Source organism: Mustelus asterias, chromosome 3 (assembly GCF_964213995.1).
Source record: "Mustelus asterias chromosome 3, sMusAst1.hap1.1, whole genome shotgun sequence".
NCBI classification, from domain to species: domain Eukaryota; kingdom Metazoa; phylum Chordata; class Chondrichthyes; order Carcharhiniformes; family Triakidae; genus Mustelus; species Mustelus asterias.
The window spans coordinates 44,200,497-44,224,105 of NC_135803.1; the positions used below are offsets into that span (position 1 = coordinate 44,200,497).

Sequence of the window (23,609 nt, forward strand, 5' to 3'; positions counted from 1 at the left end):
TTAAAGATATTCTGAGATGCATGAACTGTGGACTCTGCCACATGCTTGAAGGGTCGCATACATGAGTCGCTTGAAGGTTCATGCACTCTGTTCAGCACCTGAACTTCAGCTCTGCACATTCCCAGCTAAGTGTTTGGTACCTCCCCGAATGAATCTTCTTCATTTTGGTCAGTCATAAGCAAAGGACTTCCAGGAGCCAATCTGGATATCAGATCTCTTCAATAATACTTGTGCAGATAGCCTGGATGCGTTTCTACTGTTTACCGAGGAGTCTCCTGCCATGACCAGGTTCCAAGTATATGAGTTGTTTTGGGAGTTGCTTACCTGATGTCAGGCCTACTAAAACTACAAGGAGGCTCCCAAATAATAGAAACAGTCCACATTTTCCAGGATCTCACCATTGATCTAAATTGATGGGGTGAGCTGTTGTGCTGTGGGAGCTGGTTGGAAGAGAATTCTAATTTTCCAATGTTTGGTGAAAGGTCCTTTTTCTCATATACTTTAAAGGAGTTGACAATGAGCTGGAATTCAGTTTCAGTTGCACGCGCATACAAGCAACATCTGCATATTGGAGATCGATGACTGAAGTTGGAGTGATTTTAGTTTGAAGCCAGAAAACATTGGCCAATTTTCCACTTGTTCTGCAAATTATCTCCATGCTTCAGGGTAGTGTGCTGGAGGTGAAGTAAGGTGTTGCAGTGTGCAAGATGGAGAAGAGGACTGGTACAATCATAGTTTTGTTCACAGGTTTTCTAGTGGCTTTGTTGGTTCGTTTCACAACTTGCATATCAGTGTGGAACAGGCAGAGGATGTGATAAATTTCTAGGAACAGCCATATTTGTGAAGGATACTCCACAAGCCTTATGGTTTAGAGGCAAAGGCTTTTATGTGGTCAAAAAGGGCCATGTACAGGGGCTTGTACTTCCTTGCATTTTTCTTGGATTTGCCACGGAGTGAAGATTTTGTCTATGGTGCCTTTTGAAGGCAAAAATCAAATGCTAACACATATTCTTGTGCTCATCCACTGTGTGATGATACTATGCCTTTAAGAAATGTATTTGTGTCATGTTTCTGGTGTAGGATTTTTTTTTTAGCAGCCATTTCTACTTATTGGTGCTGCTTTGTCTATAGACAGCATCTCTTATTGTTACTGCAGTAGTAGAATTGATCTTATTTGCTAAAATGTTTGTTTTAATCTGGACTAATGCAGGGTTGTTATTTTAGTGTTTTCCCCAAGGGGTTTTCAGACTGGGGTTTGATTAGAGTTTTTATAAGAAAAGTCATGTGACTAGGCAGGGCTAGGTTCACAGAGAACCCCATTTCAGATGATGTTTGGGAACTGTGGAGAGAAGTAGTTGTCTTTCTCTCTCTGGAGATTAGAGATAGGGATTTGCCAGAAAATAGGTCTCTTTCTCGGAAGTTCTGCAGTTCGATGGTAGCCGTTTATCTGAAGACTGCTGTATGGGAGTCAGAAGGCAGGTGTCTTTCTAGATCTCTGTACATAAGTGTTAAAAGGCTGAAAATCAAGCATCCACATGAACATATCTGGGTTTTCGTGCTGACTGATTCTGAAGAAGGATGCATGTCTATGGGGATATTGCTTAAATTGGAACGAAAGAGATAGCTAGTTGTTAAGAATTATAACTCATCATGCTTAAGTACTTAAATTGGTAAAAGTAATCCTAATTCTTTGTTATTTTCTAATTTTGTTCTTGAATAAAGTTTGTTTTAAATAAAAATTAACTAATTAATAGAATTACATCTGGAGCAAAACATCGTATGCTTGCACTAATGCCAAAATCAAATAAAGTTGGGGTCTAGGAAAACTTCACAATATACATTGGAGCTTCTGATCTGGTCCTTAACAACTTGAATTTGAAATTGAGGAGGAAGATCATTACATGGAATGGCGTCACCAAAAAATGGAATGGGCAGATAGGAGTTTCACTTGGCTGCATCTGTGCCAGTAAAGCAGACCGCCAGGAATCTCACGGCCATTGTGTCTACATCAGTGTACATAATTGACATATTAGTGCCATGCAGGATGATACCGTTGTACTTGCTGGCTAAATTTTGATATCAGAAAGTTTTCAAAAGAAAAAGGTAGAAATATATATATTTTTAAAAGCTTAAATAATTCACAGCTAATGGAAAACTTAAGGCTGTCATGATTTCAAATAGTTGTTAGGCACGTTCTGTTCCCAGAACAGCCAATTCATTAAGTGCCTCCACAAACATCACATTATCTGCCTGGAAAGTTAGCACCAGCAACAGATGTGATATTTGTACAACCCAAATTATTCTATAACTGTTATATTTTCTAAGAAGCTTTAAATATAATTAGCTTTTTAAAAAGTACCCGAGAATGATGATGTCACATCTTTAAAACTGAGACTGTGTTAGAAAAACAAATTCTTGCAGTAAGGCACAGAGGCTGGAATCTTTATCTCAGGCTCCTGACAAACAGTGCCGTGGAATTTTGCATGCACTATCCATAACTTTGGTGACCATTAATTTAAAATGACCATAGAGCCTTGGCATTGTTCAGGACTGTTGCATTGGAAAATACTGGCTTAGGACTCCTAAAAGTTAAATCACAACTTTGATTAGTAATTCAGATCTAGTATTGGCAGGACAGTATACCCAGGATGTGGTTGAGCTAACAAATAAGAGTGGAAAGAAGAAAAGGGAATGGATGATTAAAGCAGGAATAAAAAATATGCAGAAGGAAATTCTGTAACTCTTATGCAAAGTACCAACTAGGTGGAGGTGTTGAGAACTCAATTGTTCTGAACTCAACTGCCCTGTTAATTGTTGAATTACAACAGCAAAAACAAATAGGGAAAATGAGACGTCCACGTGAGGTAAGCTGAAGTGTTTAGCCTTGAAAATAGTGTTTTGTTGAACAAAATACAGTGACATAAAGAGCCCTCATTTCTCATAATCAACAATAACCAAGGGCCGCATTTTTGCTACTGAGACAGGTGACTCGAGTCAGGAAATTTCTTGAATCAGCAGACCTGCTTCAGTTTAAAGATTCCGGTTCTAACCAATTTTTGCTCTGGGGAGGTTGAGTAGAGTTGGATTCGCTGACCTCAAAAGTGGATCATCAGTGGTCAGGGGGTGAGCATGTGCCAAGGCAGCTGGTTGGAAAACCTGTCTTCATTCTCTGGGGCTCTGTCCCCTTTGGCTTGGAAACCTTTAGGCCCCATAGTCCTCACCCCTTCATATCACTCTCCACTCTCCCAGCCCCCTCCATGCTAACCCATGCCCTGTTACAATTTCCCAATGCTCCCTTATGTCCCGCATGTCCCTCATACATCCAAACAGCCTCTACAGTCACCCTCACCCAGTATCCATCAAGGGAAGACCACGTATAGATGAACAAAAAAAACAAACTTCTAACAATCATATATGCTTGATACTGAAAAATTACCCTTCATATAACACATTCAAAGATTTTAAATCCACTCAAGTGCTCAACCTGTTATAATAATAAACAAACTTTTATTCAGTAACCACATCAAAGACAGCTAATCCTTTACATAGCCTCATTAAGATCATCAATAAAAATATGAACTCCCCCACCACCACCCCCAGCTGAGAAAAGTGCTTTTGCAATTCATGATTTCATCAATAATAATCATCCTTTGTAAATGTCAACAAGAACTCTGTTGAAATTACAGGCATAGATGATTATGCTTTTTTATAAACTGTGCCAGATCAGCTGTCAATCAAACCAGTCTAACACAGGGTGTTTTTTAAATTCTCATTGACAGCTTAGCTTGTTCTTTAAAACATTTCAGATCATGGACACTTACCAGGCCTTTTCCACCTTTCAAGAGTGTTTACATCTTCCCAACAAATTCATGACTCTCACATTGGGTTACACCCCTTGAGGCAGTAAAAATGGGGTCTGATAGAAGTACATCGTTTATTCCATAAAACTATATCAATTGCTTTACATTACAGGGGAACCTGTGGATGTGGTGTATCTGGATTTCCAGAACGCATTTGACAAGGTGCCGCACCAAAGATGCTACATAAGATAAAGGTGCACGGTGTTACGGGTAAAGTATTAGCATGGATAGAGGATTGGTTAACTAACAGAAAGCAAAGAATGGGGGGGGGGGTAAATGGGTGTTTTTCTGGTTGGCGATCAGTGACTAGTGGTGTGCCTCAGGGATCAGTGTTGGGACCACAATTGCTAACGATTTACATAGATGATTTGGAGTTGGGGACCAAGTGTCAAAATTCACAGATGATACTAAGATGGGTGGCAGAGCAAAGTGTGCAGAGGACGCTGAAAGTGTGCAAAGGGAAATAGATAGTCTAAGTGAATGGGAGAGGGTCTGGCAGATGGAGTACAGTGTTGGTGAATGTGAGGTCATCCATTTTGGTAGGAATAACAGCAAAATGGACTATTTAATTGGAGAAAATTGCAGCATGCAGAGGGACTTGGGTTCCTTGTGCAGGAATCTCAAGGAGTTGGTTTGCAGGTGCAGCAGGTACTTAAGAAGGCAAATGGAATTTTGTCCTTTATTGCTAGAGGGAGGGAGTTTAAAAACAACGAGGTTATGTTGCTGTATAAGGTGCTGGTGAGGCCACACCTGGAGTACTGTGTACAGTTTTGGTCTCCTTACTTGAGAAAGGATATACTGGCACTGGAGGGGGTACAGAGGAGATTCACTAGGTTGATTCCGGAGTTGAGAGGATTGGCTTATGAGGAGAGACTGAGTAGACTGGGGCTATACTCATTGGAATTCAGAAGAATGAGGGGAAATCTTATAGAAACATATAAGATTATGAAGGGAATAGATAAGATAGAAGCAGGGAAGTTGTTTCCACTGGCGGGTGAAACTAGAATTAGGGGGCATAGCCTCAAAATAAGGGGAAGCAGATTTAGGACTGAGTTGAGGAGGAACCTCTTCGCACAAAGGGTTGTGAATCTGGAATTCCTTGTCCAGTGAAGCAGTTGAGGCTACCTCATTGAATGTTTTTAAGGCAAGGATAGATAAATTCTTGAACAGTAAAGGAATTAAGGGTTATGGTGAGCGGGTGGGTAAGTGGAGCTGAGTCCACGAAAAGATCAGCCATGATCTTATTGAATGGCGGAGCAGGCTTGAGGGGCCAGATGGCCTACTCCTGCTCCTAGTTCTTATGTTATGTTCTTATTAACACTGCTATGAGAGAAATTACAGTTTAAAATGAAGGGTGTACAATTGTGTCTGACTTGAGACAGCAAAGTTAAAGACTTGTGAATATAAGCCAACAAATCATCCCGATGCTCACTCTTTTCCTGCTACTATTCTTTCAAATGTAATTTTTTGACACCATACTTGTTTTGAATGGTACAAAAATGTTAGAATTGTTAGATAACAAATTCAGCCATTTAAGTGTACACCACATATGTCACATTATGCTGCATATTATACAGCTGCTGGTAAATTTCAAGGGTCATTGCACAAAATAAATGTTTGCAATCTGCAACAAAGGTTTCTTCTCAGATCAGAGCATTCATTTTCCATCCACATGATTTACTTATTCAAATTATCATCAGATCTCGACAACCAATATTTGTTGTAGTTCCAGTACAAATACAGATTATTATGGCTGCTTTTAGAAGAGCCACTGGTCCATTGCTTAATTGCTGACAATTTTAGGCTAGAAATATTCAGTACATAGATAAATCAAGTTTCACGTTTATGACATGCTCGAATCCTAAGCTCGCAACAGCAGTCCCTTGCACTACTGAGTTGCCTATTTATTGCCACTCAGAGTTTGATGGGCAAGGCAGGGACAATTCTGGAAATTTTAAAGCTAAATGTTCAGTCAACTTGTCTCTATTAGGATAAAACAATTTCACTCGGGAGGACTGTTACCACCTTCGAAAAAAATGTCACAAGCCACTTAACTGGTGTGGATTGAAACCTATATATTTTTTGAGAAAAGAGTAAAATGTTTGAATGCATTACACTGATCTGTACCTATGGCTATCACTTCATCCATGTGAATTATTAACTTCACTATGATGACATTGCAGTTGATCTAAGTGAAAAATCCAGGCATTTTATCACGAGTCTCACATTTGATCATGTCAATAGCATACTTTAGATATGGTTTAAACACAAAAATCATACGTTCCACAGAGAACAGAAATGCTCTTCACCCGGGGATTTAAACAAACAACAGATTCAAATTACAAAAGAAGCCTGGTCTTACCTAAGACACCAAGCCGGTAGTTGACAGTGATGACTATGACATTGCCATAACTTGCCAGTACACTTCCATCAAGTATATTTCCTGTGCCTTCCATGTATGATCCACCATGGATGAAGACCATAACAGGTTTGGGTCCACTATCTCGAATATCTGAAAAATGACACGCAGTTGAAAAGGTCTGGAACCAGCAATGGTGGCAGTGTAAGAAAATTGTTCAGTTTGTAATAACACTAAGTTTGTGGGGTTTTTTTTAAATGATGCATTAATTTTCTCAAGCAAACGTTTATAGTGAATTGCTTCATTGGCAATAATCTTTTTTTTTAAGTGGATTGTAGATGATGTTAGGTGCTGATGAAACTCAATTCATAATGTCCCTCGTGAACAGGCCATCAGGCCACTCTTCAAAAAAATACAATATTTGAAATTGGGCTGGATTTAACCACAGGACAGGAATAAGTTGGAATCATTTCGTGGTCATGCCTATTGTAATCAGATAAGATCCTAATTGCACAAAGAATATGGAGGCATTAAGTTGTCTGGTAGCAGAACAAACTTCCTCAATCTGCACAACTACTTCATTAATACTAATTTTCCTACAAGTACTTCATATTACTACCAATTGCTTCATATAGTAAACTAAAGTAATTTCTCTACAAATCAAGAATGCAAAATGCTTCTAATTGACATTCAGGTGACTTTACAGGCAGACTAAAATGTAAACCAAACGTGTTTACTTTATTTTCAGCAATAATGCTCTAACCAGATTAGTAGATGAAAATCTACTAAAATAATGCTGATGATAATTTACACATAGCCATACTTAAGACTGCACTTATGCATCAACTACAAAGGGATTTCAATGATGCAACATGATATCAATTTTATTTCCGTTAGTCTATCAAAACGTTTCCTGTTCAAGGTTAGTTATGTTTAGATGAAGACACCAGCTGGACATTTGTTCACTTGATACCTGCGAACAAAAGTATTCCTTTACGACAAAATATATGTAATTAAGCATGTTGCTATCCATTATTTATTTACAGATTAAAATGGAAGAAAGTTTATGTAATCAATTATTCCAAGAAATGGAATTATGTTTTTTATGCACATTCTAAAATCTGCTAAAACACTTTCAAGACAAGGAAATTCAGAAATTGGTTCTACTAACAATACTGGATTTTTGTGCTCTGCTTTATGGATAGAGTTTGATGCCATGAATAAGGAAAACAATACTGTATAATTTTGTGGTTGTAATGACCCAGATTTCATTAGTGTACTCCAGATACAGTGATGCTTTACAATACAATTTTTTAAAAATTAAAAAATGAGAAAATAAAAATAACAGTTTGCTTTGCATCCAAGAACAGTTGTTTAACATAGAAACACATGTGCAACTGTTTCTAACTCGCTGCCAGTTGACGGAAGGAGTTAGAGTTAAAGAGAAAAGGGAAAAGAAACAAAGTGAACACTGGAGCAGAAAAGTAAATAAAATGTGGAGAAATTTGAAGGATATCAAATGCACACTGAAGTAAAAGCATTTGAGCCGTATTTAAAACAATGAAGGTGGCGGCAATGCAAAAGAGACTGACCTGGGAATTCCTGGACAAAAGTGTAAAGGCTAAAGGAGTGGCCACCAATGCTGCAGTGGAGCTCAGATAGAAATACAATGTTAAGAGAATAAAGGTGCCATAGAGGGATTCAAGGCAGGAGGATAAACTGCCATAATAATAAAAGCAAAATGTTCCAAAGAAGAATCATATTGGGTTGGAAACTTTAATTCTGTTTCTCTCTCCACAGATGCTGCCAGGCCTGCTGGCACTTTGTTTTTGTTTAGGATAAATTGCCAAATCATATTTTATTGCAATATTTAAACCAGATGGAATTTTCAGGAATACAATGCAAGGATATTAATCCATAGATAAGCATTTTGAAATTAGTTCACTGGTGGACAGGTTGCTGCTGAAACTTAGAGAGAATGGGAGTGATGGTTGCATGAAGATTTACTGAGGGTAGAGGTTGAAGAACTTTAAAGTTTGTAATAGGTTAAGACCTGATAGCCAACTGAGAGGGCATTAGGTCAGTGAATTCTTACTGTGGTGCAGTGATCATTCATTTTGGTGATGGCAGTGAGGACAGCAGAAGGGGCTGACAAAAAGAGCTAAAGGTAAAGGCAGGCAGTGTCATGGTGGTGGAAATAAATAGTGTTGGTAATGGGATAAAAACAGAAAATGCTGGAAAAACTCAGCAGGGCTGGCAGCATCTGTGGAGAGATAAACAGAATTAACATTTTGAGTCTGTGTGATTCTTCTTCCAAACTAAAATGAGGGAGGAATGTGAGGAATTTTGTACTGTTTAAGAGGATGTGGAGAAGATGAAGCAAAATAGGTGGTCAAGTGAACGGTATGAGCCAGGAAAGATTGCACAAAGGTGACAAGGGAAATGTCAATTGAAGTGTTAAGGACCATGGAAGGTGCTGATAGTAGCATAAAGGCAAGATAGCAGAATGTGATACAAATATGCTGCCAGACTTGCTGAGTTTTTCCAGAATTTTCAGTGTATATTTCAGATTTCTAGCATCTGCAGTATTTTGCTTTCAGTCTTGGTAATGGATATTTAGAGAGAAGCCCTCAATTGGGTGATGCAGTACACAAAGGTTCCACTCTCCTCACTCAACCTGAAGTTAAAGCTGGCAGGTTGACGTAGCCAACACCAGAGGCATAAATTTACTGGCAGAAATGTAAAATAATTATTTTGATTTTGTCTAATGTTGAAGTGGAAGAGTTGGTGTGGGTCAGTATCACAGTTACCCACAAGTTAGAGTGGTTTTAATTCTTCTAACATTTTCTATGCAACTCTTGGTGTAACCATCTGAAATTTGAGATATAAATCTCATTTTCAGAGGGTTCTCAGTGCAGGACAATTGCCCAGGTTAAGTTTGCACTTCTATACGATTGCTATGCAAACCTCACTTGGGAATGTCCAAAGGGGATTCCCCAGGGCATCTCTGGGATGTGCCCTCTCCCCAGTACAATGCTGGGGAACTCACAAGTTACAGCGCATTCATTTTGTTTATTTTCATGGTCTGATTGTGGAAAGTTAATCCTGTGCAAGGTGGTTTGATTCCTCTGCAGATGCAGCCATTTCTACCTTGACACCTTTGCAGAGCTTTTGCCGTCAGCATTAGGAACAGTTGCACATGTGGCCACAGTGTGGATCAAGTACACATGTGCAACTGTTTCTAACTCACTTCCAGTTGACAGAAAGAGTTAGAATGATAGGGGAAAGGGAAAATCAAGAACAGACGTGGAGGTACAACAGAAGTGATTATGCAGCTGAGAAATAAACCATTGTATTGTCCACATTGCAACAGGTATGAAGGAATCAGGAAAGAGCAGTGACTTCAAGCTGGATGACAAAGGAAGGTTTTTATGACTGCATGGTATCTCGCTTGAATGGCCATTCCCATAAAAGTCCTGAGAATGGCAATTTTTTTTAAAAACCACATGAACCATCACAACTGAAACATAAGATTAGGTTCATTATTGTAAAACCTGGTGTTCCTGATTGCAATGTGGTTTAGTGTATATGTGCTTATGTAGAGGTATGATGCTAGAAGCCAGAACCAAATTAAAATTAGAATTTTCATATCTGAAAGCTATTGTAAAGAAAAACAGCAATATTTATTGTATTAAAACCACGACATAAAATATATACTTCTTAGTGTTACATAAGAAGTACATGTAATATTGGTCCTTTTCCAAATACATATTCCAATCTCTCCAATAAAAACCTTATACATGCAAAAACCTTTGCTTGAGAAGCATTTAAATTTGTAACTATTAGGCTTTTGCGAAGAACAATGCTGCACAGATATATTTATATGTGGCTGTGACATAACTTAAAGAATGACCAAATGCACCTGGTTTGCTCTTTGGTACCTGCAAAATGCAAATAATTTGAAGGCATGCATTAACGCTAACAGAAGGATAATCTCTCTTTAATATACTAAGTCATTATTTTTGAGCTGATACCATGTTTGAAACGCCTACATTTATGTCAACATAAACGTGAGCTTAAAAAAGGCTGTTTTGATAATGTTTTGTGGAGGCAATATTTTTCTAACTTGCTACAGTCAAGTATTGTGGAATTATCTTAAAGCACTCAAGTAAAAAAATGATAAAATGTCAATAATAAACAATAAGACAAAAAGGCTGAAAACTAAGTGCTAAAAATCTGCACTTCAAAAATGCATTAAAAATGTACTTTCGGAGGGACGAAAAATTTAGACAGTCATTGTCATGCATATTGGTTTGGCGGCAAAAAATACCTTCATCTTCTGCGCCATCATTATCACCTAAATCATCAGCCTGTTTCTTTGCAAGGGGACCTAGGATTAAAAATGAAGAAAATGGAGGAAAAAAGAGAATTCAAGAACATACATGACTTCAGAAAATCTAGAAAATAGTTTTAAAACATTTCTTGAAAAATTGAAATGTAAAATGCATTTGTTTAAAAAAGGCAACAGCACAAAGTATCTAAAAATGCATAAAAAGATAAAAATCCTCAGACACATTTCATATTTAAGAAACTTTTGAGTTACAGCATAAGCTTTTCAACCATGTTGTATAGAAAGAATTATGTACCAATTACAAAAAATAACACTATTAGCATACCCACCATTGCAAGAGAAGAGAAAAAAAAACTTAAAACTCCTTTGTTAATAATTCAACTGATCAACCCATTACACAGGGTGCAATATCAAAAGTGCCAAATCTCTTCTGCATTGGAAAATATTTTCCAGCGATCTCATTCAGAAATAATGCATTTTACTCTTGAATAACTTTTGAATGCAAACCATAAAATACAAAAAGCTGTAAAAATTGCTGTCTCCAGAGATTTAAAAAATGTGGGACACAATGCAAAGAAGGGTTTTTAAAGTCATCAACTTGAATGAATTCTGCTATTGGTTGGCAAATATCTTAAAATGAACTTGGGCAGGAATCTTTTCCAAAGTCATTATCCACATTTGACATACCCTAACATTGAGCTGCACCATAAACTTACACTGCAACTGCAACAATTCTGATTTAACTTAGTGAAATGATTGGAAAATTTTTATCTACTGTAAAATACAAGGAGGTAATACATTAATATAGACTTGGTATTAATGAAGCATCAACCAAAATTCTTAAAACAAAATAATTTATACACCTTTTAGAGGTATACAAGTACCCAGTGTTTTATAATGAATAATGATAACCTATTTATATAGCGAATGGGTTGATTTTCACTGACAGCAGCTGTTATTCTTAATTTTAAATTACGATGGCTCATTTAACTAGTTATATATATGTAAATCATTTATATGTACCATAATGTAAACCAAAATTTTTAATTTCACTCCTTTATTGCAAATGTATTTCTAGTTGATGGCTACTTAAAAAATTAAGTAATGGAAAGTTAAACGGACGACGAAAACTCATTTCTTACTGTAGAAGTGTGCATATTTTGTAACATTTAGAGATACAAGAAAAACATTTATCAACTTTTCGCAGCCAGAACAGAATACAGTACTTGACATCACTAACAAGCATTTCAGTGTCATGCAAACTCTAATGGGAACAATCACAGCGTGCCCAGAATTGCAGTACAGTAATACCAATCGTACACAAAATCCTCTAATAACAAAGAACTTAACTGCTCATGCTGGGCAAGTGTCAATGGTTTCTGCATGCATTGAAAAGTAGCACAATTAGAAACAATGAACATGGATGGTAAGATCAGACATTGAGCACAAATCTTAAAGACTTTTGCTGTGAATTTTGTATTTTCTTCTTGACAAAGCTTTTCACAGATTTTTTAATTTGTTGTGATTCTAGAATCTGAACTTTGACCCTTGCATGATACCCATAAGTACAGCATTGCTATCCTTCGCTTCTTTTTGTCAAAAGGTTTACAATTAATTTGTGTGCATGTGAACGCTCAAAAGAATGCATCAAGTTCAAGATCCTGAACAAATATGATTACTTTTTGAAGTGCCATGTGCAGTGGCTCAAATGATCATTTTGCCTAATAGCAATATTTTCTGCCAATAGATAAATTTTGATACTTTTCACAATATAAAGTTAAAGCAATCAATATTCTTCATACAACAAATAAAAAAGGACATTTCTTGTTGATGATTTTAAATGAGGTAAATGATGAAAAAGGCCTAAACTATGGGGGTGGGAAGAAGAGAATCACATTCAACACAAGTATACAACACAAGTGATCATCCCATCATTTTTTCCAAAAGCCTCTTCAAAGCATCATCTGCAAATACAAGGGCCTTCCTAACACTGTCTTGAATTTAAAAATCACAGTCGATTTCCTGAAGAAATACATTTACAATTGAAAGCTCAATTTTGATACAAAGTATTGAAGATATCAAAATTTTGAGTACTGTGCTTAGAACAATTTTCAGCTCAACTTACTCTGCAGTCATACATATGATGAATACACAATCCTCCAATCCATATTAGATCAGGTATCACATTTATTCAGCTCCTACCCTACCATTTTACACATTATTTTTCTCCTTTCTGTCTTTAATCATTTAACCACTAATAATCATCAACAGCTCAGCAATATATCTGACACTATGGCCTTGATCTGCCAGTCAGCGTCAGAGAGGAAGCACTAAATACTGACTGTGAATTGTCTGCCCAATTACCATTATACACTGGAGCTTTTGCACCTTCTGTGCCAGCTCCAGCAAGGATGCAGGGGCAAACAGTCAGATAGCCAAATAGTGAGCGCCATTCCAGTGCAGCCCCACCCATCTCTTTTTCTCATGATAAACTGAAGACACGCCACTTAAGGTCTGTCTTTAGATCACTGACGTACATTTTTTTAAACTGAGTTGTCAGTGCTGACATTGTACAATCTCTGACAGTGCAAACACTCCCAAAAATGCTCAAACCCCAGCGCACCCCCGGCAATGCTCAAATCTCTCCCCCACTCCCTGACTCTGCTTACCCAACTTCCTGACGATATTCATGCTTCCCTCAACCCCAACGTTTACCTCGTATTAACGCGTCCCTCCCATCCCTCACCTCCTGGTAATGCTCATCTACCACACCGCCCCCCCGCCAATCCCTCACCTCTTGGCAATGCTTATCTACCCCTCCCCCTTCCCCCAATTCCCTTACTCCTGGGCTCCACAACAATATTGAAATTTCCAACATTGGACAGACAAGAGCCAGGGATTCCAGCTTAGTCAAAAGAGCAGAGTGCAGAAAAGGATGAGCACTGTCAGAGGGGCTGAGGGTGAGCTGGGAAGGAGGTGAACATTGTTTCACCTATGAAGAGCTTCAGTTAAATCCATGTAAAAACCAGGGTAAGTGTGGGGCAAACAGCCCAAGTCTCCATGGTCAACTGTTCCCACTGTTGTAAGAATCACAGAGCAGTCTGGAAAGCGTAAAACTGGTAATCGAAAGTTTAAACTTCTCGCATAAGTAACTTGGATGTGCACATCAGGACTTCCACATGATCCAGAGGTGCATCGGCCAAGCATGTTGAATTAGAGGCCACTCCCCATATCAGAAGATTTGGGCCAATATATCTGTTATACAGATGTCATATCTTCCCATTCTCTTTCAGGGACCTTTGAACAGAATTACTGGGACAGCTCCTGAACCCAGACCAAAGTTAACATTTAAACTGTTGTGCAAAAGTAGCATCTGTCTCTATAACCCAAGTGAAAACACCACATCCACATTCTTAGACTGCCCACTGTATTGGATCAACATTCGTAGGTACAACTACTAAGGCTAGCATTTATTCCCATCTCTAACTTTCCTCAATATGTTGGTGGCGAGCCATTTTCTTGGACCTCTGCAGTGTATAGGGTTAGATATACCAAAAGGAAGGAGATGCACAGCTTTGACCCAGTGGTAATATATTTCTAAGTGAAAGTGGTGTGTGACTTTGCAGCTGGTGGTGTACCCAAATGTCTTCTGCCATTGTTCATGTAGGTGGTAGAGGTCGTGGGTTTGGGAAATGCTGTTGCAGAAGGCTTGGCAAGTTACTGCAGTATATTTTGTCGATGGTATTCACAGCTGCCACTGTGCACCTCAGGTGAAGGATTTGATTGAATCTGTCTCCACCACTCTCGGGCAATGCATTCCACTACCTAACAAATCACGACAGAAAAGGTTTTCTTGGTCCTTATTTTAGGCATCTTAAATTGATGCCTTCTGTTCTCTATTCTTCCAACAAGAACAGTTTCGCCCTGTCTGCTCCGCCCAGGCCCTTCGAGACCGGGAATACATCTATCAAATCTCCCCTTAATCTTCTCTTCTCCAAGGTGAACAGCCCCAGCTTCTCCAAACTATTCACATAGCTGAAATTCCCGACCCTTAGAATTATCCTTGTAAATCTTTGCTGCATTCTCTTCAATGCCTTCCTATCCTTCCGAATAGGTAGTGCCCAGAACTGGACACAATACTTCAGTTCAGACCAAGTTAATATGCAGGGGTCATCATAACCTGCTACACTGTATGCCCCAATTTTAAAGCCCAGAACTTTGTTTGCTTTACTAACTGCTTTCTCAACCCACTGTCACCTTCAATAATTTGTGCACACAAGATCCCACCTTTCAAATTGTACCCTGTATTTTATATTGCCTCTTCTTGTTCTTCCTACCAAAATTAATCTCTTCACACTTTGCTGCATTAAATTTCTCTTGCCATTTGTCCACCCATTCCACCATGTCCTTCACCATTGTCCTCCTCACAGTTCACAATACTTCCAGATTTCTTGTCACCTGCAAGTTTTGAAATTGTGCCCTGTACCAAAGCCGAGGTCATTAACATACACCAAGAAAAGTTAAGGTCCTAGCACCCTGCTATACCCTGGAGAACCCTGCTAAACTTCTCTCTGATCAGAAAAACAGCCATTTACCACTTGACTATTACTCTGTTTTCCGTCACAAGGTCAAATTTATATTCATATTTCTACAATCCTGTTTTTTTCCTATGAGCTCGTTGTGTGACACTTTATCAAATGCCTTTGGAACGTGATGTATACATTACCCCAACCTTCTATTACCACATTAAAAAACTCAGGAAAGTTAAACACCATTTTCCCTTAAATCTATGATTTTTTTTGTCCAAGTGCCTTCAATTTTGTCCCGAATTGTCATTTTCAATTAGCTTTTGATGATGATCAAGAGCAGACTGATGAAATAGTTATGGACAGGAATTGATTTGTTCCGCTTGTTGCAGACTGAACACGCCTAGGTAATATTTCACTATGTTCATCCCTAATTCTCCTCAAGAAAGTAATCATGTACCACCTTGAGCTGCTGCAGTTCATGTGAGCAGGTACATTCTTGGGGTAGGAGATCCTGGATTTTGAACTAATGAAAGTGAAAGAATCATAGAAACCCTACAGTACAGAAAGAGGCCATTTGGCCCATCGAGTCTATACCAACCACAATCCCACCCAGGCCCTACCCCCATATCCCTACATATTTACCCACTAATTCCTCTAAGCTGCACATAAGACCATAAGACCATAAGACATAGGAGCGGAAGTAAGGCCATTCGGCCCATCGAGTCCACTCCACCATTCAATCATGGTTGATTTCAACTCCATTTACCCGCTCTCTCCCCATAGCCCTTAATTCCTCGAGAAATCAAGAATTTATCAATTTCTGTCTTGAAGACTCTCAACGTCTCGGCCTCCACAGCCCTCTGTGGCAATGAATTCCACAGACCCACCACTCTCTGGCTGAAGAAATTTCTCCTCATCTCTGTTCTAAAGTGACTCCCTTTTATTCTAAGGCTGTGCCCCCGCGTCCTAGTCTCCCCTGTTAATGGAAACAACTTCCCTACGTCCATCCTATCTAAGCCGTTCATTATCTTGTAAGTTTCTATCAGATCTCCCCTCAACCTCCTAAACTCCAATGAATATAATCCCACGATCCTCAGACGTTCATCGTATGTCAGGCCTACCATTCCTGGGATCATCCGTGTGAATCTCCGCTGGACCCGCTCCAGTGCCAGTATGTCCTTCCTGAGGTGTGGGGCCCAAAATTGCTCACAGTACTCCAAATGGGGCCTAACCAGTGCTTTATAAAGCCTCAGAAGTACATCCCTGCTTTTGTATTCCAAGCCTCTTGAGATAAATGACAACATTACATTTGCTTTCTTAATTACGGACTCAACCTGCAAGTTTACCTTTAGAGAATCCTGGACTAGGACTCCCAAGTCCCTTTGCACTTTAGCATCTCAGGACACTAAGGGGCAACTTTTAGCATGGTCAATCAATCTAACCCGCACATCTTTGGACTGTGGGAGGAAACCGGAGCACCTAGAGGAAAAACACACAGACATGAGGAGAATGTGCAAACTCCACCCAGACAATGATCCAAGCCGGGAATCAAACCCAGGTCACTGGAGCTGTGAAGCAGCAGTGCTGCTAACCACTGTGCTACCGTGCCGCCCATTCTTATAGTTTCAAGTCAGAAATGTTTATAACTTGAAGGGGAATTTACAGGTTGCATTTCCATGAGTCTAGTTCTGGTGGTAGAGATAATGAGTTTGAAAGGTAATGGGGAAGGTGTGGAAGTGTACCTTTCACATGGTACACAAGGTAGCCATGGTGTGCTAGTAATGGAGGGAATGTTTCAGGTGGTAAATAGAGTGTCAATCAAGTAGGGCAAAAAGGGGACACAAGATTATTTTGGCAGATAAGGCAAAGGAGAATCCAAAAGAGCTTCTACAAATACATAAAGACCAAAAGAGTAACTCAGAGACAGTAGGGCCTCTTAAGGATCAACAAGGTCATCTATGTGTGGATCCACAAGAGATGGGTGAGATTCTAAATGAATATTTCTCATCACTATTTACTGTTGAGAAAAGCATGGATATTAGGGAACTTGGGGAAATAAATAGTGATGTCTTAAGGAGTGTACATATTACAGAGGAGGTGGTGCTGGAAGTCTTAAAGCGCATCAAGGTAGATAAATCCCCGGGACATGATGAAGTGTATCCCAGGACATTGTGGGAGACTAGGGAGGAAATTGCGGGTCCCCGAGTAGAGATATTTGAATCATTGATAGTCACAGGTGAGATGCCTGAAGATTGGAGGGTGGCAATGTTGTGCCTTTGTTTAAAAAAGGGGTGCAGGGAAAGGCCTGGGAACTAGAGGCCAGTGAGCCTCACATCTGTGGGGGTAAGTTGTTGGAAGATATTTTGAGAGACAGGATCTACAGGCATTTAGAAATGCAAGGACTGATTAGGGACAGTCAGCATGGCTTTGTGAGTGGAGAATCATGTCTCACAAATTTGATTGAGTTTTTTGAAGGGGTAACCAAGAAGGTAGATGAGGGCAGTGCAGTTGATGTTGTCTACATGGACTTTAGCAAGACCTTTGACAAGTTACCGCATGGTAGGTTGTTGCATAAGGTTAAATCTCACAGGATCCAGGGTGAGTTAGCTAAATGCATACAAAATTGCCTTGATGACAGAAGCCAAAGGGTGTTGTAGAAGTTTGTTTTTCAAACTGGAGACCTGTGACCAGCAGTGTGCCTCAGGGGTCAGAGCTGGGTCCACTGTTATTTGTCATTTATATTATTGATTTGGATGAGAATATAGGAGGCACGGTTAGTAAGTTTGCAGATGACACCAAGATTGGTGGCATATTGGGCAGTGAAGAATGTTATCTCAGATTGCAATGGGATCTTAATCAATTGGGCCAGTGGACTGACGAATGGCAGATGGAGGTTAATTTAGATAAATGCGAGGTGGTGCATTTTGGTAGACTGAACCAGGGCAGGACTTACTCAGTTAATGGTAGGGCGTTGAGGAGAGTTACAGGACAAAGAGATCTAGGAGTACAGGTTCATAGCTCCTTGAAAGTGGAGTCACAGGTGGACAGAGTGGTGAAGAAGGCATTCAGTATGCTTGGTTTCACTGGTCAGAACATTGAATACAGGAGTTGGGACGTCTTGCTGAAGTTGTACAAGACATTGGTAAGGCCACACTTGGAATATTGTGTACAGTTCTGGTCACCCTATTATAGAAAAAGAGTGTAGAAAAGATTTACTAGGATGCTACCGGGACTCGATGGTTTGAATTATGAGAGGCTGGAACTTTTTGTCTCTGGAGCGTAGGAGGCTTAGGGGTGATCATACAGGGGTCTATAAAATAATGAGGGGCTTTTTTAAAAAAAAAGGTAGATGGTCAACATTTTTTCCCCCAAAGGTCGGCGAGTCTAAAACTAGAAGGCATCGGTTTAAGGTGAGAGGGGAGAGATACAAAAGTGTCCAGGGGGGCAATTTTTTCACACAGAGGGTGGCGAGTGTCTGGAACAAGCTGCCAGAGGTAGAGGCGGATGCAATTTTGTCTTTTAAAAAGTGTTTAGACAGTTACATGGGTAAGATAGGTATAGAGGGATATGGGCCAAATGTGGGCAATTGGGACTAGCTTAGGGGTTTAAAAAAAAAGAGCAGCATAGACATGTTGGGCCGAAGGGCCCGTTTCCATGCTGTAAACCACTGTGATTCTATGAGGTTGTTTGATCCTGGGTGGTTAAGCTTTGTGAATGTTGCTCGAGTTGCACTCATCAAGGGGAGTGGGGAGCATTCCTTCACACTTGTGCCTGTTAAATGTACATGTATTTGATTTGTATATAAATAGAGGGTATTAACTGGGAATTCACTTCTGCTCAATAAATAGGAACAGACTGGAACAATGGTTAGTGGATTAGGAGGTATACATTTGATATGTGCACCTCTGTAAATAATTACATATAATAGTGTGTAAAGATTGGCTCCTGTTGGCCTTCTGTAATAGAAGAGTGGCAGGGGATGGTGGAAAGGCTTCAGGAAGACGGAAAGTGAGATATCCACCAGAGATTCTGACTTGCTGATGTAACCAAGTATTTATGTGGCTGGTCCAGTTAAATTACTGATCAATAGTGACCCCAGGATGTGAATGATGGATCATTCTACAATGGCAATGCCATTGACTGTCAAGAGGTGGTAATTAAACTCTCCCTTGTAGGAGTTCATAATTGCCTGGCACTTGTGGGAGATGATGCTACTGACTACTTATCAGCCCAAGCCTAAAAGTTGTGTTCATCTTGCTGCTGCGTGTGGGATCAGATTGATGAGCAGTGAATAGAACTAAACACTGTGCAACTATCAGCGAGTGTCCCCTTTTGATAAAGGGAAGGTCATTGATGAAGTAGCTGAGATGACTGGGCATAGGACACTACCCTGAGGGACTCCTACAGTGATGTCCTGGGTCCAAAATATTTGGTCTCTAATAATAAATATTAATGAAATTCTTCAACACCTTTGCACGTGCACATGGGGCAAGGCAGAATCTCTATTTGTTATTAGGACCTGTATTGATCCTTTCCCAAATCCAAGGAATTAAGTTATTTAAATAATCAAATCCCCATATCTGAAATTGTGCAAGAGGTTCATTCAACTCAATGGAGCCAAGAAGATTTAGGATTACATTCTGCTGCTTGAGGGGAGGGACTCTGAAACCGAGATGGGGCTAAAGGCCCTAAAGATGGGGGTCACTCATTTGCTGGAGCTTTAATTATTCAAAGAATTGAACAACATCTCCCCAGTGCAGATACAGTTTACACTGGTTCTATTAGGAATGCTTCAGTCATCATTTCTGAGCAATCCCATCATTTCTGAGAACCTTCACTCACCCTCAAAGTTCTTCAACAACTTAATGGAATGGGTATAAAAATCAATAAAGTCCAGGATCATAATTTGATGGGTATCCTTAATCCACAAATGTTTACAGTACAAGTAATAACTTAGCTCACCGTGCCAGTGTCAAATCTTTACCAGAAAACGCCATAATTAATCACATAAACTTGTATCTCCTCTGATTCAAGTATTTTTCAATTTTTCCCCTTAAAAGACGAATGTGCCACTTTCTAAACTGCTTCCTGTAGCAACATATTCTGTAGCAACCCATTCTGCCCACCACAGGAATCGTAGCAGGCAAGGGGCAGACGTTGACCTTGGGCGGGATTTTCCGGTATCAGGGCAAGTGTGGCTGAAAAATCCCACCCATTGTGTTTTTTTAAGTTCATTCATGGGATGTGGGTATCACTGGTTAGGCCAGCATTTCTTGTGCATCACTAATTGTCCTCGAAAGGTGGTGGTGAGCTGCTTTCTTGAACCTCTGCAGTCCTTGTGATACAGATACATCGACAATGCTATTAGGTCAGGATTTTGTCCCAGCAACTCCCAGCAACAATGAACGAACAGCAATATATTTCCAAGCCAGAACAGTGTGAGGCTGGAAGGGACCTTCCAGGTGGTGGTACTCCCATGCATCCACTACCCTTTGTCCTTCTATATGGTAGCAGTCATGGGTTTGGAAGGTGTTGTCCAGGGAGCCTTGGTGAGTTACTGCAGTGCATCTTGTAGATGGTACACATGACTGCACATTGGTGGTGGAGGGAGTGAATGTTTGTGGATGGGGTACCAATCAATCAGGCTTTGTACTGGATGTTGTTGAGCTTCTCGAATGTTGTTGGAACAGCACTCATCCAGGCAAGTGGAGAGCATTCCATCACACTCCTCACTTGTGCCTCAGATAGTGGACATACTTTGGAGAGTCAAGAAGTAAGTTACTTGCCGCAGCCCTTCAACTGCTCTTATTGCCACTTTATGTAGCTAGTCCAGTTTCTATCCAATTGGAGCCCTGCAGGGTGTTGATAGTGGGGGATTCAGCAATGGTTTGCAATTGAATGTCAAGGGGTAATAGTTAAATTAGCTCTTGTTTGAGATAGTCATTGCCTGGCACTTGAGGTGTGAATGTTACTTGCCAGTGTCAGCCCTAGCCAGGATATTGTTCACGTCTTGCTACATTTGGACAGCTTTAGCATGAGAAAATGTAACATGTAAAAGGTGCTGAACATTGCAATCGTCAGCAAACATCCCCATTTCTGACCTAAGGTGGAAGAAAAGTCATTGAAGGAGCAGCTGAAGATGGTTGAACCTGAGACACTACCTTAGGAACTTCCGCAGTGATGTGTTGGAACTGATATGATTGACCTCCAACCTCTAACAGCTACAACCAGCTTCCTTAGTGCTAGGTATGACTCTAACCAGTAGAGAGATTCCCCCCCCCCCCCCTCCACCGCCACCAATTCCCAGTGAATCCAGTTTTGCTCAGGCTCATTGATACTATTGTCAGTCAAATGCTGCCATTTACAACCACCTTCTGCATGAAGACATTCCTAGAACTTCCTCTTCATTCTTTCATGAAACTTTGAAATACATGATACAGGTAACCTGACAGTACAAATGAGCTAACAGTAAAGGCTTGCAGATAATTTCATAGAACTATGGAAGATGGTAACTGTCCCAAGGTAAATGGAAATCAAAAGTGATCAAAGTAGCAAATGTTTTTAGAATGCATCCAGGACTCCAAGATTGGCTTGTTCTCTTGTCGAAAAAAGCAGCACGAACTGATTCAGTTCTGGAAAATGAAATGGGGGATATATCTTTTGCAAGACTGGAAAAACAACTGAGAAAACACAATATAATTAAATGCTGTACAAGGATAGAAAAGGGCAATGAAGATCCAAAGGTAAGTATTCTAGATTGGAAAATAAAGTTCAGCAATATAAAAGGGGATCTGGCCCAAATTAACTGGGCAAAAAAAAGGAGGGGCAGCAATCTTGCAGGTCCAGATTCTGAACAAATTAAACTTTTCCATCACCCCACCCCAACCACAAAGAGTTACAGTAATTTGAAATCTTAAAGAAAAGGGCTGGGATCGAGATTGTGGCAGTTACACCAATCCAATAAAGGCTAGGAATAAATTCTGAATTGAGTGCAAACATTTCTTGGTACACAACTCCTATAAAGCAATTCAACATGTTTAATCTCTCCCAAGCACTGAGTGGGAACCTCGAGGCATTCCTGGGATGAAAAAAGGCAGCACCATACCAGCACACTAAGGATGCTCTTCTGAAACTGAAGGATGGGACAGGGAGTGCTGATGTTTGTCACCAAACACAGGCATGCTGATTAAGATTCAAATGGGTGATTATTTGGCATATGTGCGTAACCAATATGGAGGAAGGTATTCTTCATAATACAATTAAATTTGTTGATAAACCATATGAATAATGCAAACAAGCTGACAACAAATGTGCTTGCGCAAATTAAATGGATGATCCAAGAAATAGCAAATTGATTTTACGGTGGATAAATGTGGATTAATCCACACTGCACTATTAAATATGAAACATATAAATAGCCATTAGCAAAATTGGAAAAAGATAAATGGATTGTGTGTGATAATTCACTAAAAAAAACATCATGTGCATTAACTACTTTTCAGCACTTCAAAAATTTGTGTCACCTGTCGGGTCTTATTTAGTCCAATGAAAATTAGTTTCATAAGGTCTTCATAATTTTGCATTTTAATTCCCAGAAGTTTGGAACTAGCCAAGTCCTTTGAAATGTAGAATGCCTAAAACTGCTCAATTTACTCTCACCTTTGTTTTAAGGTTAAAAAAAACCATGGCCATCAGTCGAACTAACAAGTTCAATCACTGCATGGCTTTCTCTCATTCTGTACTTTTGTACATTAAGGTGTTAATGTTAACAATGCAGAGGCACTGAACCAGTTTTAGAATGCTCCATGTGTTATGTCTATCTCTAGTCGCATTTTCATTTTATTACTGTAAATGTTTGCAAAGTTGGTAAAGAATAGAAATTGACCATCACGAATGTAATAACTTTAGTAACTGGGGCAACTTGAAACAAATTAAGCCCGTACTGTGAACTGAAGCTATTCTTTTCCAGAGTGCTGAGTTCTTGATTTATTTCTACTCATAATTAGAACATTTTTCCCCCTTTTCCAATTTTGAGAAATTAACTTGATAAAACAAAAAAAATGCTGGAATACTCAGCAAATCAGATAGCATCTATTGAGAGAACACCAGAGTTAATGTTTCAGGACTGTGACCTTATTTGCAAACTTGAAATGTTAATTCTGTTTCTCTGAACACAGATCTTGCCAGACCTACTAAGTATTTCCAGCATTTTCAGTTTTTATTTCAGATTTCCAGCAGCTGAAATATTTTGCTTTTGTCCCTGTAATTTTAACAGTTTTTTAAAAATATTTTATTGAAGATTTTTCCTCATTTTTGCAAACACCACAACAAATCCACTTCCAGGGAAACCTAAACCTCAAGTAGAGTTGTCCAGGAGTCCCTAAAAGAGGACATCTCAGGCAAAGACAACCTACTCCCTCATCTAGTATATTCTCCGTAGGGTCCGGGAATGGATAATCAAAGTAGCTATTGCCCTAACCTCCCAAACTAAACGTAGAACAATGACATAG

General features: G+C 39.5%; 1 protein-coding gene across 6 annotated transcripts in view; it reads right to left on the bottom strand.

Annotated features, from left to right (window-relative positions):
* Positions 1-23,609, bottom strand: part of nlgn1 (neuroligin 1) — a 491,642-nt gene that overhangs the window by 428,150 nt on the left and 39,883 nt on the right. For 2 of the 6 annotated variants that reach the window (XM_078202236.1, XM_078202229.1), the window contains 2 exons: positions 10,550-10,609; positions 6,223-6,372 (listed from right to left, as the gene is read on the bottom strand). In XM_078202236.1, the coding sequence (XP_078058362.1) occupies positions 6,223-6,372; positions 10,550-10,609 (210 nt within the window). The remainder of the gene's footprint in view (positions 1-6,222; positions 6,373-10,549; positions 10,610-23,609) is intronic. The other 4 variants (XM_078202243.1, XM_078202245.1, XM_078202246.1 and 1 more) reach the window with 4 other exon arrangements.